The 14,106-nt window shown below is 53.5% G+C and overlaps 1 protein-coding gene across 1 annotated transcript; it reads right to left on the reverse strand.

Moving 5' to 3' along the window:
* Positions 1–3,308: 3,308 nt before the first annotated feature.
* On the reverse strand, positions 3,309–12,276 carry RHBG (Rh family B glycoprotein). The gene is made up of 9 exons (XM_058042632.1): positions 12,096–12,276; positions 10,162–10,348; positions 8,185–8,335; positions 6,462–6,615; positions 6,013–6,179; positions 4,897–5,034; positions 4,653–4,786; positions 4,335–4,456; positions 3,309–3,373 (listed from the first exon to the last, which is right to left on the reverse strand). Exons 1-9 carry the CDS (start codon positions 12,274–12,276, stop codon positions 3,309–3,311), a joined length of 1,299 nt encoding a protein of 432 aa, XP_057898615.1.
* Positions 12,277–14,106: the final 1,830 nt, after the last annotated feature.

Here is a 14,106-nt window from a genome sequence, read left to right on the forward strand (position 1 = left end):
CAGGATGTGGGGTCAGGGTTCTGCCCTGGGATGTGAGATTGGGGTCTGCAGGGTCAGGGTTCTGCCCGGGATGTGGGATCAGGGTTCTGCACTGGGATGTGGGGTTGGGTTCTGCAGGGTCAGGGTTCTGCCCTGGGATGTGGGGCCGGGGTCTGCAGGGTCAGGGTTCTGCAGGGGGATGTGGGGCCGTGGTTCTGCAGGGGGATGTGGGGTCAGGGTTCTGCAGGGAGATGTGGGGCTGGGGTCTGCAGGGGGCTCTGGGGTCAGGGTTTTGCAGGGGGATGTGGGGTCAGGTTCTGCAGGGGGATGTGGGATCAGGGGTCTGCACTGGGCTGTGGGGCCGGGGTTCTGCACTGGGATGTGGGGCCGGGGTTCTGCAGCTCAGGCAAGGGGCGATGAGCACCAGCCCTGCTGCACCCCACGTCTCCCTCCTCGTGTCACACGGACATGGGGACGGGGACGTGTCCTCCCCTGCCCCCTGAGCCAGGAGTGGGGCTCTGGTCCCTGCACAGACCTTCCTCAGGGCCTGCAGCGGCAGCAGGAACGCCTGACCCACTTCCCTGTGTTTCGTCATGGAATTTCAGTGACACCGAGGCTTTATTGTGCTGATTTTACCATTTTCTGTAAGGGACAATGAAACTGGGGAAGGTTTAAAGTGATACTTTGACTTATATCAAAGCAAGACCTTTTGACTTCCTGCTGTGTTTTAAAGTGACGTTTTATGATCACCTGCAAACAAATGCTTTCCATTAATAATTTCATTAATGCATTGAATTAATGAATTTTTTTTTCCTTCTTTTGAAATTTTGAAATTGAAATTTTGAAATGTTGTCCTCCTTTTTTGTCCATTCAGTTAAAGGAAACCCGTGTGCTTCAACAGCAGCAGATACCAGCACAAGAGAGTCCCACCTGTGGCAAAGCATTTCCCCCAAACTTTGCTGTGCTGTCCCTGCACCCCTATGGGGCTGTGTCCCCTCCTCAGGGATGGTGGCACTGGCAGCTGGGCACACCTGTGCCCACAGGAATCCCACGTGGTGAGTGCCAGTCTGGCACAGGAGGTGTGAAAGCGTCTGGCAGCCACCCCAGGCTCGTGGGAGAAGGGACCCCAAGGTGTCCCCAACATTGGGGACCCCCAGCACATTCAGCATGGCCCCTCTAGGAGCCCTCTGGGGCTGTGGCCTTGCTCCAGTCACTGCAGGGCTCTCTGTGGGTTCCAGAGTGTTCCAGAATGTTCCAATCTGCTCCCAGGGGAGTGGGAGCCCCTCTGTGGGGTGCAGGGCAAACTGGGGGTTTCCAGAGCAATGGAAATGGGCATCAGTGTTTGGGGTGCAGGGCAAACTGGGAGGGCTTTGCCTTCCCCACTGGATGACACCTGAAGGAAACAGCCAGCAGAGCTGGGCAGGTGCCATGAGAATTCAGGGGCAAATCCTGAAGTTACGAAAAATTCCATATATTTTAATTGCTATGTGCACACAAATATCTGTACAAAGTCTTTGCTGCTTTCTGTTCAGCCTGCTGGGCCCGCTCCCCACCACAGCCATCCCTCCTCTCCCCATTGCCTCCATCCAGAGAGCAGCTGATGGGGAAACTGAGGCAAGGAGCAGGGAGGGGACGTGGCTGAGCCAAGCCTGGAGACACCCTGAGCAAACACAGGGATCCTGCAGCTCCTCTTCACCCTGCAGAGGCCTGTGGACACGCAGCTGCTCCCAAAATGTTTGGCTGGCTCCTGTTGGGAGGTTCAGGCTGCCAGAACCAGCTGGCACTGGCCATGGCACACCCCACAGAGGGGTTTTGGGGTTGTTACACCAAGGTGCTGATGCCCAGCTCCTCCTTTCCACTGGCACTGGGCTCAGATCCTTCCTCAGGCACCTGCACCAGAGACAAGAGTGGGGCAGAAATGGGCCCTGCACCAGAGAGGGGCAGAAATGGGCCCTGCTCAGGGACAAGAGAGGGGCAGAAATGGGCCCTGCACCAGAGAGGGGCAGAAATGGGCCCTGGTTGGGGATAAGAGAGGGGCAGAAATGGGCCCTGCTCAGAAACAAGAGAGGGGCAGAAATGGGCCCTGCACCAGAGAGGGGCAGAAATGGGCCCTGCTCAGGGACAAGAGAGGGGCAGAAATGGGCCCTGCTCAGGGACAAGAGTGGGGCAGAAATGGGCCCTGCTCAGGGACAAGAGAGGGGCAGAAATGGGCCCTGCACCAGAGAGGGGCAGAAATGGGCCTTGCTCAGAAACAAGAGAGGGGCAGAAATGGGCCCTGCACCAGAGAGGGGCAGAAATGGGCCCTGCTCAGGGACAAGAGAGGGCAGAAATGGGCCCTGCTCAGGGACAAGAGTGGGGCAGAAATGGGCCCTGCACCAGAGAGGGGCAGAAATGGGCCTTGCTCAGAAACAAGAGAGGGGCAGAAATGGGCCCTGCACCAAGGACAAGAGAGGGACAGAAATGGGCCCTGCTCAGAAACAAGAGAGGGACAGAAATGGGCCCTGCACCAAGGACAAGAGAGGGGCAGAAATGGGCCCCGCTCAGGGACAAGAGAGGGGCAGAAATGGGCCCTGCTCAGGGACAAGAGAGGGGCAGAAATGGGCCCTGCTCAGGGACAAGAGAGGGGCAGAAATGGGCCCCGCTCAGGGACAAGAGAGGGGCAGAAATGGGCCCTGCACCAGAGAGGGGCAGAAATGGGCCCTGGTTGGGGATAAGAGAGGGACAGAAATGGGCCCTGCACCAGAGAGGGACAGAAATGAGCCTTGCTCAGAAACAAGGGAGGGGCAGAAATGGGCCCTGCTCAGGGCACACTGGGGCTGGGTGGGGGCTCAGCTTTCACCAGGAAGGTTTAGATGGAATACTGGGGGAAATTCCACCACAGAATTGTCCAGCACTGGCACAGGGTGCCCAGGGGAGAGATAAAGTCACCATCCCTGAAGGGATTTATCAGACTTTTGGGGACATGGTTTAGTGGTGGCCTCGGCAGCAGTGGAATGGTTGGACCTGGTGCTTTTAGAGGGGAGCACCTAAAACACCTAAAGAGAGTCGGGGATTCTCTGGCCAGGGGCATTTAGTGCAGCTCACCTAAATGCTGCTGCAAGAGGAGGGAGCTGGAGGAAAATACCCAACCCCTGCCGCTGCCTGAGACCCAAAAATCCCTTTTTACCAACAATTCCCAGCTTTACCTCCTGCAAGCCGGGGCTCTCCTTGTACTGGGTGTCCGCGCAGCACCTCGGCACGTTGATTTTCAGGATGGTTCCTGAGGACACCCAAAGCCGGGCGAGGGCGGCTGAGAGTGGGGCGGCCGCTGCCCGGGCTTCCCCTGACATCTAGCGGCGGCGGCGGGGACCGAGACCGGGGGAGCGGGGGGAACCGGGAGGAGACGGGACCGGGACTGCGGGGAGCGGGGATCGGGGGCAGCGGGGACCGGGAGGAGCAGGGGGAACCAGAACGAACCGGGAGCCGGGACCGGGGAGCAGGGGGGAACAGGGAGGAGCCGGAGGGAGCCGGGACCAGGGAGAGCCGGGACAACCGGGACTAGGGGGGTGCTAGGACCGGGAGGAGCCGTGGGGAACCGGGAGGAGTCGGGACTGGGGGAACCGGCACCGGGGGGAACCGGAGGGGAACTCCCCGTTCCCCCCGGTCCCGGGAGCCGGGGTGTGCTGGGACCGGGGGGAACGGGGACCGGGGAGGAGACGGGAGCTGGAACTGGAGGGAAACGGGATCGGGGGGTGCCGGGACCGGGAGGAGCGGGGGGATCGGGGGGGGAAGCAGGACTGGGGGGAGCTGGAGGGAGCCGGGGGGAAGCCGGAGGGAGACGGGACCGGGGAAGAACCGGGACCGGGGGGAACCGAGGGGAAACCGGGACTGGGGTGAGCCGGGGGGAACCGGGACTGGGGGGAGCCGGGAGCTGGGACCGGGGGGTGCCGGGGAAACAGGGGCCGGGAGGTGCTGGGACCGGGGGAAACTGGGACCTGGGGGAACCGGCACCCTGGCACAGGGGTGCCATGGGGAACCGGGATCCGGAACCGGGGGGAGCCCAGACCCCGGGAGAAGAGCGGACCTGGGGAAAGCCTCAATCCCGAGGGGAACACAGACTGGGGAGAGCACAGACTGGGGAGATCCCCGGCCAGAGGGGAGTAAAGCCCCATGGATGGCCCCGGCCCTGCATGAGAAACCCAGCCCCAAGGGGAGCCCTGGCCCCGATCTCGGCTGGGTTTGCCCAGTGCTGAGCACCCCTGGGCTCTGCCCGGCCTGCCTGAGGGGAAGCTTTGCTTTGGGGCTGCTCTTGCGCTTTCCCCCAAACCCATCCATTCCCTGCCCCTCCGTCCCTCTGTGCTGGAGGCAAAACTCACCCGTGATGCAGCCCCCGAGCGTGGCAAGCAGCAGGGTGAGGGGCAGGGCACTGAGCTGGATCAACGCCTGGTCAGTGACTGTCCGGCTGCCCTGGGTCACCAGTGGGAACAGCAGCTCCAGCCTGCATGCCAGACAGGGCACAGGCTTTGGGGAGCTGCTTTTGCTTGTTTTGGGAGCTTTGTTTGGCTCATATCTCTGGGTTTTGCCTCCTAAAGGGCTGCTGTACCAGGGGCGTGGTGCAGCCCTGATCTCAGGGGTTGTGGTGACCCCAGCTTGGTGCATAAGGCACTGGCAGCCCTGATTCTGGCTCCTCTCACCTGTAACCAAAAGTGTCAGCGGTGGCCAGCAGCGTCAGCAGCGTCCCCAGCAGGGCCCCCAGCACCCCGGGCAGCCCGTGGGTGTTGTGCACCCCGCACGTGTCCTGGATTTTCAGCTTGGAGTGCAGAACAGGCTGGGGAGAGCACAGGGAAGAGCTGGTGGTGGGCTGGGATCAGCTGCCCAGGTGTCTGTGGGTTTGGGAATCAGATCCCTTGGCTGGGATCAGCATCCCTGGGGACTCACCGTGAAGAATCTGAAGCCAAGGGGGGTGATGAGGCCAACCAGAAACCCTGCGATGAGGGCACCAAAGGGGGTGAGCAGCATCTCTCCAGCCATGCCCATCACAGCCATGGCAGCCAGGGTGGCATCCTGGAGCTGAACCTGATGGAGCAGGACACGGTCAGGGGAATGGACTCCATGGAGAGCACCAGCACGGGGCTGGGAGAGGGGTTTGTCTTCCTCAAATTGCTGTGGCCATGATATTTTCTGAAAAATCCTTTCCTTAGGATTTTTCCTCCTGAGAAGCTGAGAGGCTTCAGGAACAAAATGTAATAATTGATTATCTGCTGCTGTGGAATGCAACAGGTGCATCTGGGATTGGTCTCATGTGGTTGTTTCTAATTAATGGCCAACCACAGTTGGCTTGGACTCTGTCTGAGCCACAAGCCTTTGTTATCATTCCTTCCTTTTTTATTCTTAGCCAGCCTTCTGATGAAATCCCTTCTTCTATTCTTTTAGTATAGTTTTAATATATATAATACGTGACCGTGTTCACAGGGGTTTTTGGTTGGGGGAAGAGACGAGGATCTGACTCCATGTTTCAGAAGGCTGATTTATTATTTTATGATATATATTACATTAAAACTATACTACAAGAACAGAAGAAAGGATTTCATCAGAAGGCTGGCTAAGAATAGAATAGCAAAGAATGATAACAAAGGTTTGTGGTTCGGGCTCTCTGTCTGAGCCAGCTGACTGTGATTGGCCATTTATTAAAAACAACCACATGAGACTAATCACAGATGCACCTGTTGCATTCCACAGCAGCAGATAACCATTGTTTATATTTTCTTCCTGAGGCCTCCCAGCTTCTCAGGAGGAAAAATCTTAAGGAAAGGATTTTCCATAAAAGATGTTTGTGACAATAATATATATCATAAAATAATAAATCAAGCCTTCTGAAACATGGAGTCAGATCCTCGTCTCTTCCCTCTTCCTCGGACCCCCGTGAACACGGTCACAAATTTGTTCTTAATGAACCTTAATGAGCCTAACAGGCCTCCCCTTTTTCCCTGGGTGTGTTCAGGCCTGTTCCTACAGGGCAGGGTGTGGGTTTGTCCCAGGACAGGACTGACCTACCATCCTTGGGGTGCTCTCCTCATAGAGCACAGGAGAGAGGATGAAGGTGGACACGGTGCTTGCCACCAGTGAAAAGTAGGAGTTGAGCACTGCCCAGTTCTCTCCATCATGGTGGACAGTGGTGGTGGAGGTGAAGCTGGGCCAGAAGATCCACAGGTAGATGGTTCCTGCAGGGAGCAGAACAGGTCTTGGTGCTGGAGTTGATCCCTTGTGGGGACAGAAAGTTCCTGTGAGGGCCAAGAGATGCACGAGGCCACAAGGGAGGTTCAGATAGAACACAAGGAAATGGTTTTTCTAGAAGAGGGTGGTGCCGCCCAGACAAGTCCATAGGGAGCTGCAGGACATCTGTCCTTGATGTTTGCAGCAATCTCCTGCTCAAAGCCACACCCTCAGATTGGTGACAACCCTTCCACCACCAGCTCTAGGTGCTGCAGATTTGAGCTCCATACCAACCACAGCAAAGACATCCTTGTGGTGCCCCTTATCCTGCTGCTCTTCCCTCTTCCTCTTGTCCTTGTGGGGCTGGTACAGGACCCGTGAAACCACCAGGCCAAAATAAGCACCAAAGGTGTGCACGGTCAAGGAGCCTCCACTGTCGCTCACCTGGGGAGTGTGGGAAACATGGAAAGTGCATTAATTGGGGTGATATGGAAACCCAGGGGACCAGGAATGTTCCTCTGTCTGCTCTGACCCCCGGGGAGCTCTGACTTTGACTCTCATTCATGGAGAAAGTTTCCCAGACTTCAAGATAGACTGGAACCCACAAAAGTGTGAAATAAATTATAGAGAGTAGTGTAGGTTTATCACTTGGTGAGAGATTGAGGTTTTTGGGGTTTTTAGTATGCACAGGGTGTCATCCTGGGTTTCTTCTTCATGGGTTTGGGTGGCATTTTGTAATTGGGCAGAAAAGTCCCTGTTGCAGCTCTTTGGGATCAGTTATTGGGTTAAAAGGGAAATAATCTAGGTGTCAGTTCTCAATTGGATAGTTTAGTCTTAAAAGACCTTATAACAAAAGATTATTGGCCATTTTGTGCCTTCTAATGAAAAGCTGCTGAACTCACAGCAGTGAGGCTGTTTGACTGACAAGAAATTAAGAAATTAAGAAAAAATAAACATCTGAGTCTGAACGCTAACTGCTGTCTCAAGTGCCTTCAATCCAGACCCAGGAAACCAACAACAACTAGTGCAAATACTACAGCAGGGTGAGGGATTTGCCTCTCCAGATGAGGCAGAATTTGCCATGAGGAGCCACTCCCTGTCGCAGTGGGTGACTCACCCCCATGAGCCTGAGCAGGATGAATTCATTGAGGGTGCACAGGGTGACTTCCAGCATTTTGTATTTGGGCAGAAAAGTCCTCATTGCAGGGTCTTTGGGATCAGTTATTGGGTTAAAAGGGGAAATAATCTAAGTGTTATTTCGTAACTGGATAGTTTAGTCTTAAAAGACCTTGTAACAAAAGATTATTGGCCATTTTGTGCCTTCTAATGAAAAGCTGCTGAACTCACAGCAGTGAGGCTGTTTTACTGATAAGAAATTAAGAAATTAAGAAAAAATAAACATCTGAGTCCGAACGCTAACTGCTGTCTCAAGTGCCTCCAATCCAGACCCAGGAAACCAACAACAACTAGTGCAAATACTACAGCAGGGTGAGGGATTTGCCTCTCCAGATGAGGCAGAATTTGCCATGAGGAGCCACTCCCTGTCGCAGTGGGTGACTCACCCCCATGAGACTGAGCAGGATGAATTCATTGAGGGTGCACAGGGTGACTTCCAGCATTTTGTATTTGGGCAGAAAAGTCCTCATTGCGGGGTCTTTGGGATCAGTTATTGGGTTAAAAGGGGAAATAATCTAAGTGTTATTTCGTAATTGGATAGTTTAGTCTTAAAAGACCTTGTAACAAAAGATTATTGGCCATTTTGTGCCTTCTAATGAAAAGCTGCTGAACTCACAGCAGTGAGGCTGTTTTACTGATAAGAAATAATAAACACCTGAGTCCAAATATGAATTACTGTCTCAAGTGCCTTCAATCCAGACCCAGGAAACCAACAACAACTAGTACAAATACTACAGCAGGGTGAGGGATTTGCCTCTCCAGATGAGGTAGAACTTGCCATGAGGAGCCCAAACCCAGGCCAGTCCCTTTCTGGTGGCTCCCCAGTGGGTGACTCACCCCCAGGAGCCTGAGCAGGATGAATTCATGGAGGGTGCCCAGGGTCACTTCCAGCAGGGCCAGCAGCAGCATCTGCACAGGGCTCACCCTGCCCAGAACAGCTCCGGTGGAGATCAGAACAGCTGCAGTGCAGAAATCAGCACTGACCATGCTGGGAAGGAGAGGAAGAGTGTGAGACTGGAGCTGGCACTGCCAGGGGTGAGCACAGGGGCTGGGGAGAGCTGGCAGGGATCAGGAGCTGAGCAGGCACAGCCCTGTGGTGCTGGTGGCACAGGGATGGCTGGGCTTGAGGCAGGTGAGAGGCAGAGTGTGCCCCTAAATCCCTGGGCAGGGCTCACACAGCCCTTGCCAGGGTGGGATGTTGGGCAGGATGGAAGTTTGACAAGAAAGTCTCAAGCATTTGGCAAAAAAGAGCTGAAAGAGTGCTGGATTTACCCTTGCTTTCTGGAGGTGGTTTATTTACAGCTTTTACCTTCTCCATGCCCAGGTTTGGTTTGGGCTCTTTCAGAGGACACACCTCACCTCTGCTGGGGCAGAAAAGGAGCCTCCTCTGCACTCTCCAGGTGCTCAAAATGCCCAGACAGGCAAGAAATGGCCTCATCCCTTTCACCCCAAGCCCTGGAGCACTGCTGGGTTCTCAGGTCACAGTGGGGACACCAGGAGGTGGCTCTTTGGTCACCTGGGTAACTTCAGTTGCCCATTAGAGAATGAGAACAAAACCCTTCAGGAATCACCTTCCCCGAGCCTGGAGCTGCTCAGTTCTCCCCCAAACCCTGACAGAGGCAGGGGGGAACCTTCATCTCCTGCACCCTGGGGTGAGTTGGGTGTTCCAGGCTGCTCCAGTGGGGTGGGGAAGTGCTCAGAGGTGAAAATATCAGAGTTTGGACACAAACACCCCAAACCCAGCCAAGCCTCAGCAGCCAGCAATGGCCCCAGCACTATTTTGTGTTGGGAAGGATGAAAGTTTGACAAGAAAGTCTCACAGATATGTGTGCTTAGCTTTAAATGTAGAGTCTGATGAAGGAATAAAGATGGAAGCAAGTTTTGATACAGAAGAAAAGAATTGTTGAGCCAGTCTAACTGGCTAACCAAGGAGACAAAGGGTATTTCATGTTAGTTATGAGGGGTTTTATGGCTTTGAATAAAGGATAAACCCACTCCAAACAAGGAGATGTTTTTACCAAGCAGAAAGATAGCACGGGCAAACAAGACAGCAAAGTTGCAAGCAGAAAAAAGGTCTCAGAATTTTTCACAGAAAGAAAACTGGAAAAAAACTTCCCACTTAAACTGTAATGTACTGACTTTTAGTGATTGGAGAGCAGTAACATGAAGATGGTAATTACAGTAGTTATGGTAGGCTGTAGGTAAAAGTTAAGGTATAGATTGGTTCTAGTGTATTTAGATGCTCAGCAAAGTTTATAATGTAATGTAACCAAAATAAATGTACATAATGCATTGTAACCAAAAGGAAAGTTTATAATGCCTTGTAACCAAAAGAAAAGTATATAATGCATTTGTAACCAAATGTTTATAATGCACTGTAAGCAAAAGAAAAGTATATAATGCATTGCAACCAGAAGAAAAGTACATAATGCAATGTAACCAAAAGGAAAGTATGTAATGCATTGTAAGGAAAAGAAAAGTTTATAATCTAATGTAAGCAAAAGAAAAGTTAATAATGCAATGTAACCAAAAGCAAAGGGTCTCCAGGCCTGCCTGCAGCTGGAGCTGACAGCTGTAGGCACAGGCTCTGTCACCCACAATCCTGGACTGCTGTGACTCTTGGATGTTATAAACTGCATTTTGAAGAGCCACCTGGAGTCCCACACCTCTCATTTAGGCTCTTACAGTGCTACTCAAAGAACCCCGTCCCACTTGTGGGCAAAATCCTCCTCCAAAGCAGAGCCCCGAGTTTTACAGAGGAGGGAGCCAGTGCGCCAGGGCTGGGCTGGGCTCAGCAGCTCCCTCCGGCCTTACCTCTGAGCTCCCACGGAAATCTTGCCGCTGAGGAAGAAGAAAAGCATGCCCTGCATGAGGACAGCCCACTGGATGGAGAAGGCAGTGATGAGGATGATGATGGCAGCACTGCCCGGCCCATAGCGGCTGAGGAAGGCCACCAGCAGCCCAAAGCTGAGGAGCAGCTGGACGTGGACATCCTGAAACCCTGCGGGGGGAGAGGCACAGGGATGGGTCTGGGGGCACTGAGGGAGGGCAAACACCCTCCTGATGGTCCCCAACAGCTGAGACACCCCCAGGTTTGGGAGATGAAGGCTCACTCCTCTTTATGTGAGTCTGGAGCCACGGTGGAAGATTGTCGGGATCTTTAGCTGGTCAGAGTGACCCCGAGAAAAGTTGGAAAGTCTCTTTTCCCAGCCCAGTGCTTGAAGAAGGAGTCAAGGCTCTTCATTTCTCAGTCTCAAGGTTGTTTATCGTGTCTTATCTAGAAAAAATTTTCTCCTGCCCCGTCCAGCAGGACAGCTCCAGGCACTCTGCCTGCCCCTGGGGCAGTGTTGTCTTTTTATACTAAAAACTGCATGTACAATGTTTACAATTACTTCCCAATACCTGTCACCTGTGTTAGACAGTGAGCTTCTACCTTAAACCAATCTAAAAGTGCAGAAGATGGAGGCCAAGAAGAAGAAGAAGAAGGAGAAAGACTGGGCATGCCCAGATCCCTCCATCTTGCCCCCTGAACCCCCCTATTAAAAACCCCAAAAACCCATTTTCCACCCGGTAATAACTTCACTATTATTCTACTTAAACTGTTGTGGCTTGCTGATCTTCATATAAGGTTGGTAATTTGCTCCATGGGTCATAATCAAAACCACACAGGTGTTTTGGGCCTCTGAGTCCCCTGGCAGGGGTATTGGTCAGCCAGAGGGATGTCCTGGGTTCCCACAGAAGATCTTCCTTGGAGATCTGCAGTGGGGAGTGCCAGGGACAGCTCCAGCCACCCCTGACCCTCTGCAGCAGCTCCAGGCCACCCCATCCTCATCTGCCCTGTGCAGACATCTCAGCACGTTCTCCCCACAGCACAGAAACCTCAGAGCTGGCTGCACCCACCAGAGCAGCATCAAAGTGGCTCTGAGATGTCAGCACCCCTGAAGGCATCACGTCCCAGTTGACAGGATGAGCAGAGAGCTGGGGTCGGTCTGGCACCATTTGGTGGCAAACCAGAGGATGGGGGGCCTGATTCTTGCTCGGGCTGGGTGCCCTTTGCACAGCTGACAGCTGTGGGGCAGGCTGTGAGTCACTGCAGGGTGGGGTTACGTGGGCAGGAGAAAGAAACCGGGAGAACCTGCTGGATGCCGGCTGCAAACCCCAGCTGGGAAGCTCTGCACACCCTGAAATGTCAGGAGCAGCTGCTGTGCTCCTTACCAGGATGATGATCCCCAGTTTTTCACTGCACTCAGTGATCCCTTTTGAGCTCAAATCCTCCGTGGAAGGCGGTCAGTGTGAATCCCCTGGCACTGCAAACCTGGCTGGGGAAGCTCTGAAGTGCCAGGAGCAGCTGCTGTGCACCCTTATCAGGCATGGAATGATGATTCCCAGTTTGTCTCTGCACTCAGTGATCCCTTCTGAGCTCCAATCCTCCATGGAAGGGGCTCGGTGTGAATCCCCTGGCACTGCAAAGCCAGGTGGGAAGCTCTGCACACCCTGAAGTGCCAGGAGCAGCTGCTGTGCTCCTTACCAGGTATGGAATGATGATCCCCAGTTTGTCTCTGCCCCAAATTTCCCTCTTTTGCTGCAAGTATTTCAGAAATCCTTGCAGCGTGGCTGCTCTGCCCCTCTGGGAATCACCAGCACCCCACACCTGCAGCTCGATGGTGCCTCTCTGGTATCTCTGGAGCCAGTGCCAGCCCTGCAGGTGACACCCAGTGCCATCCCCTCATCAGGAGGGTTCTACTCACGGGGCTGCAGGAAATTCGGGTCCTGGCTCCTCTGGCTGCAGTTCAGCTGAGGGGGGCACGGCTCGGGGCTGCCCTCGGGGCTGTAGCGCACCAACACCGCGAAGAGGAGGATGAGGAGGATCTGCAGGAGGAAGCACAGCCCCGAGAAGCACAGCCTGGAGGCGGCTGCGTGCTCAGGCATGTCGGGGGGCAGGTGAAACCCTCCCAAGAAAGGGGTGCATGGGGAGGGAGAGCCAGGTTAGGGCTGAAACTCCTCCTGTTGGGGTGGCTGCCAGCTGCTCCTCACCTCGAAGGGAGTGCCGGGAGCAGGGCAGCGTTGCCAACACGGAAATTCGGGCTGGGATCACACCTGCACAGGTGGTGATGCCACACCAGGTGGCTGCAGGCACTGTGCTGGGAAGTGTGTGGGGTCCGTGTTCCTCTCTCTGGGCAGTCTCGGGGTCTCTAGCTGGTCACTGTGACCCCCAAGAAATGTTAAAAAAATCTCTTTTCCCAGCCCGGTGCTCAAAGAAGTCAGGGCTCTTCATTTCTCAGTCTCAAGGTTATTTATTGTATCTTATCTATAATATTCTTTTTAAAAAATTTACAATCACTTTCCAATACCTATCACCTATGTTAGAAAATATTTACAGTTACTTTACAATATTTACCAAAAAATATTTACAATTACTTTCCAATACCTATCACCCATGTTAGACAGTGAGCTTCTACTCTAAACCAATCTAAAAGTGCCACCATCACAGCAGAAGATGAAGAAGAAGGAGAAAGGCTGGGCACACCCAGATTCCTCCATCTTGTTCCCTGAACCCCCATTCTAAAAACCCCAAAAAATCTATTTTTCACCCTGTGATAAATTCACTATCATTCTACTCAAACTCTTGTGGCTTGTAACTCCTCACACAAAGCTGGTAATTTTTTCCAGCCCTTACGATGGTGTTAGTTTTTTATACTAAAAACTACGTGCATTTTATTTACAATTACTTCCCAATACCTATCACCTATGTTAGACAGTGAGCTTCTACTCTAAACCAATCTAAAATGCCACCATCACAGCAGAAGATGAAGAAGAAGGAGAAAGGCTGGGCACACCCAGATTCCTCCATCATGTTCCCTGAACCCCCATTCTAAAAACCCCAAAAAATCTATTTTCCACTCTGTGGTGAATTCACTGTCATTCTGCTTTAACTGTCGTGGCTTGTAATTCTTCATACAAGGTTGGTAATTGGTTTTTCCAAGGGCTAAATCAGAGGCACAGGGGTCTGGGGCTCTGTGCCAAGGGCTCTGAGCCCCCTGACAGGGGTTTGAGCCATCCAGGGCAGCCAGAAGAATTTCCTGGGTTCCCACAGGCAGGAGATATGGGGGGGGATGGATGAGATTTCTGCCTCTGCCTTGCAGAAACACGGTGGGGTTTGGGCACTGGGTCAGGCAGTGGAGGTGGAGGGTGATGCACAAGGGGCTGAGCTGCTGTGGAGGTGCTGTCAGCAAAGCTTGGCTCCAATTCCCTGGTCAGAAGGAAAAATGAGTGTTCAAGGGGCTTTGGGGGTGAGATTTCCTGTGGGGTCGAGAGGAGAGAAGGAAAATCTGAGTTTTAAGAACAAGGAGCAGAGTCGGAGGCTCGTGATGGAGCCCAGCCAGGAGCTGGTGGAGCTGAGCACCAGGGGCTCCTTGGCTTTTCTCTGGCTGCCTCTGCTGCTGCAGAGGTGTTTGTAGAGTGGGTGCAGATCCCAAAAAGGGAGAAAAAGAGACAAGGAGCAGAGAAATGACTTGGGAAGTCACTTGGGTGACTCCTTCCCACAGCGTTGGGCCAAACTCTGAACTCAGATAAGCAGTGGTGGGCTGGGGTCAAACCCTGATGCTAACGGGGGTGGGAAAGGGGGATGAGTCACTCACGGGAGCCCCTGCAAGTGTTCTGCCTCGGGCTGTGGTTTGCTGAGGGCTCTAACTGGTGCCTTCACTTGGGAAAAATGTGAGAAACAGCTCGTCTGTGATAGCACCGAGCTGGGAGTCAGCA

This window comes from Melospiza georgiana, chromosome 33 (assembly GCF_028018845.1).
Source record: "Melospiza georgiana isolate bMelGeo1 chromosome 33, bMelGeo1.pri, whole genome shotgun sequence".
Taxonomy (NCBI): Eukaryota; Metazoa; Chordata; class Aves; order Passeriformes; family Passerellidae; genus Melospiza; species Melospiza georgiana.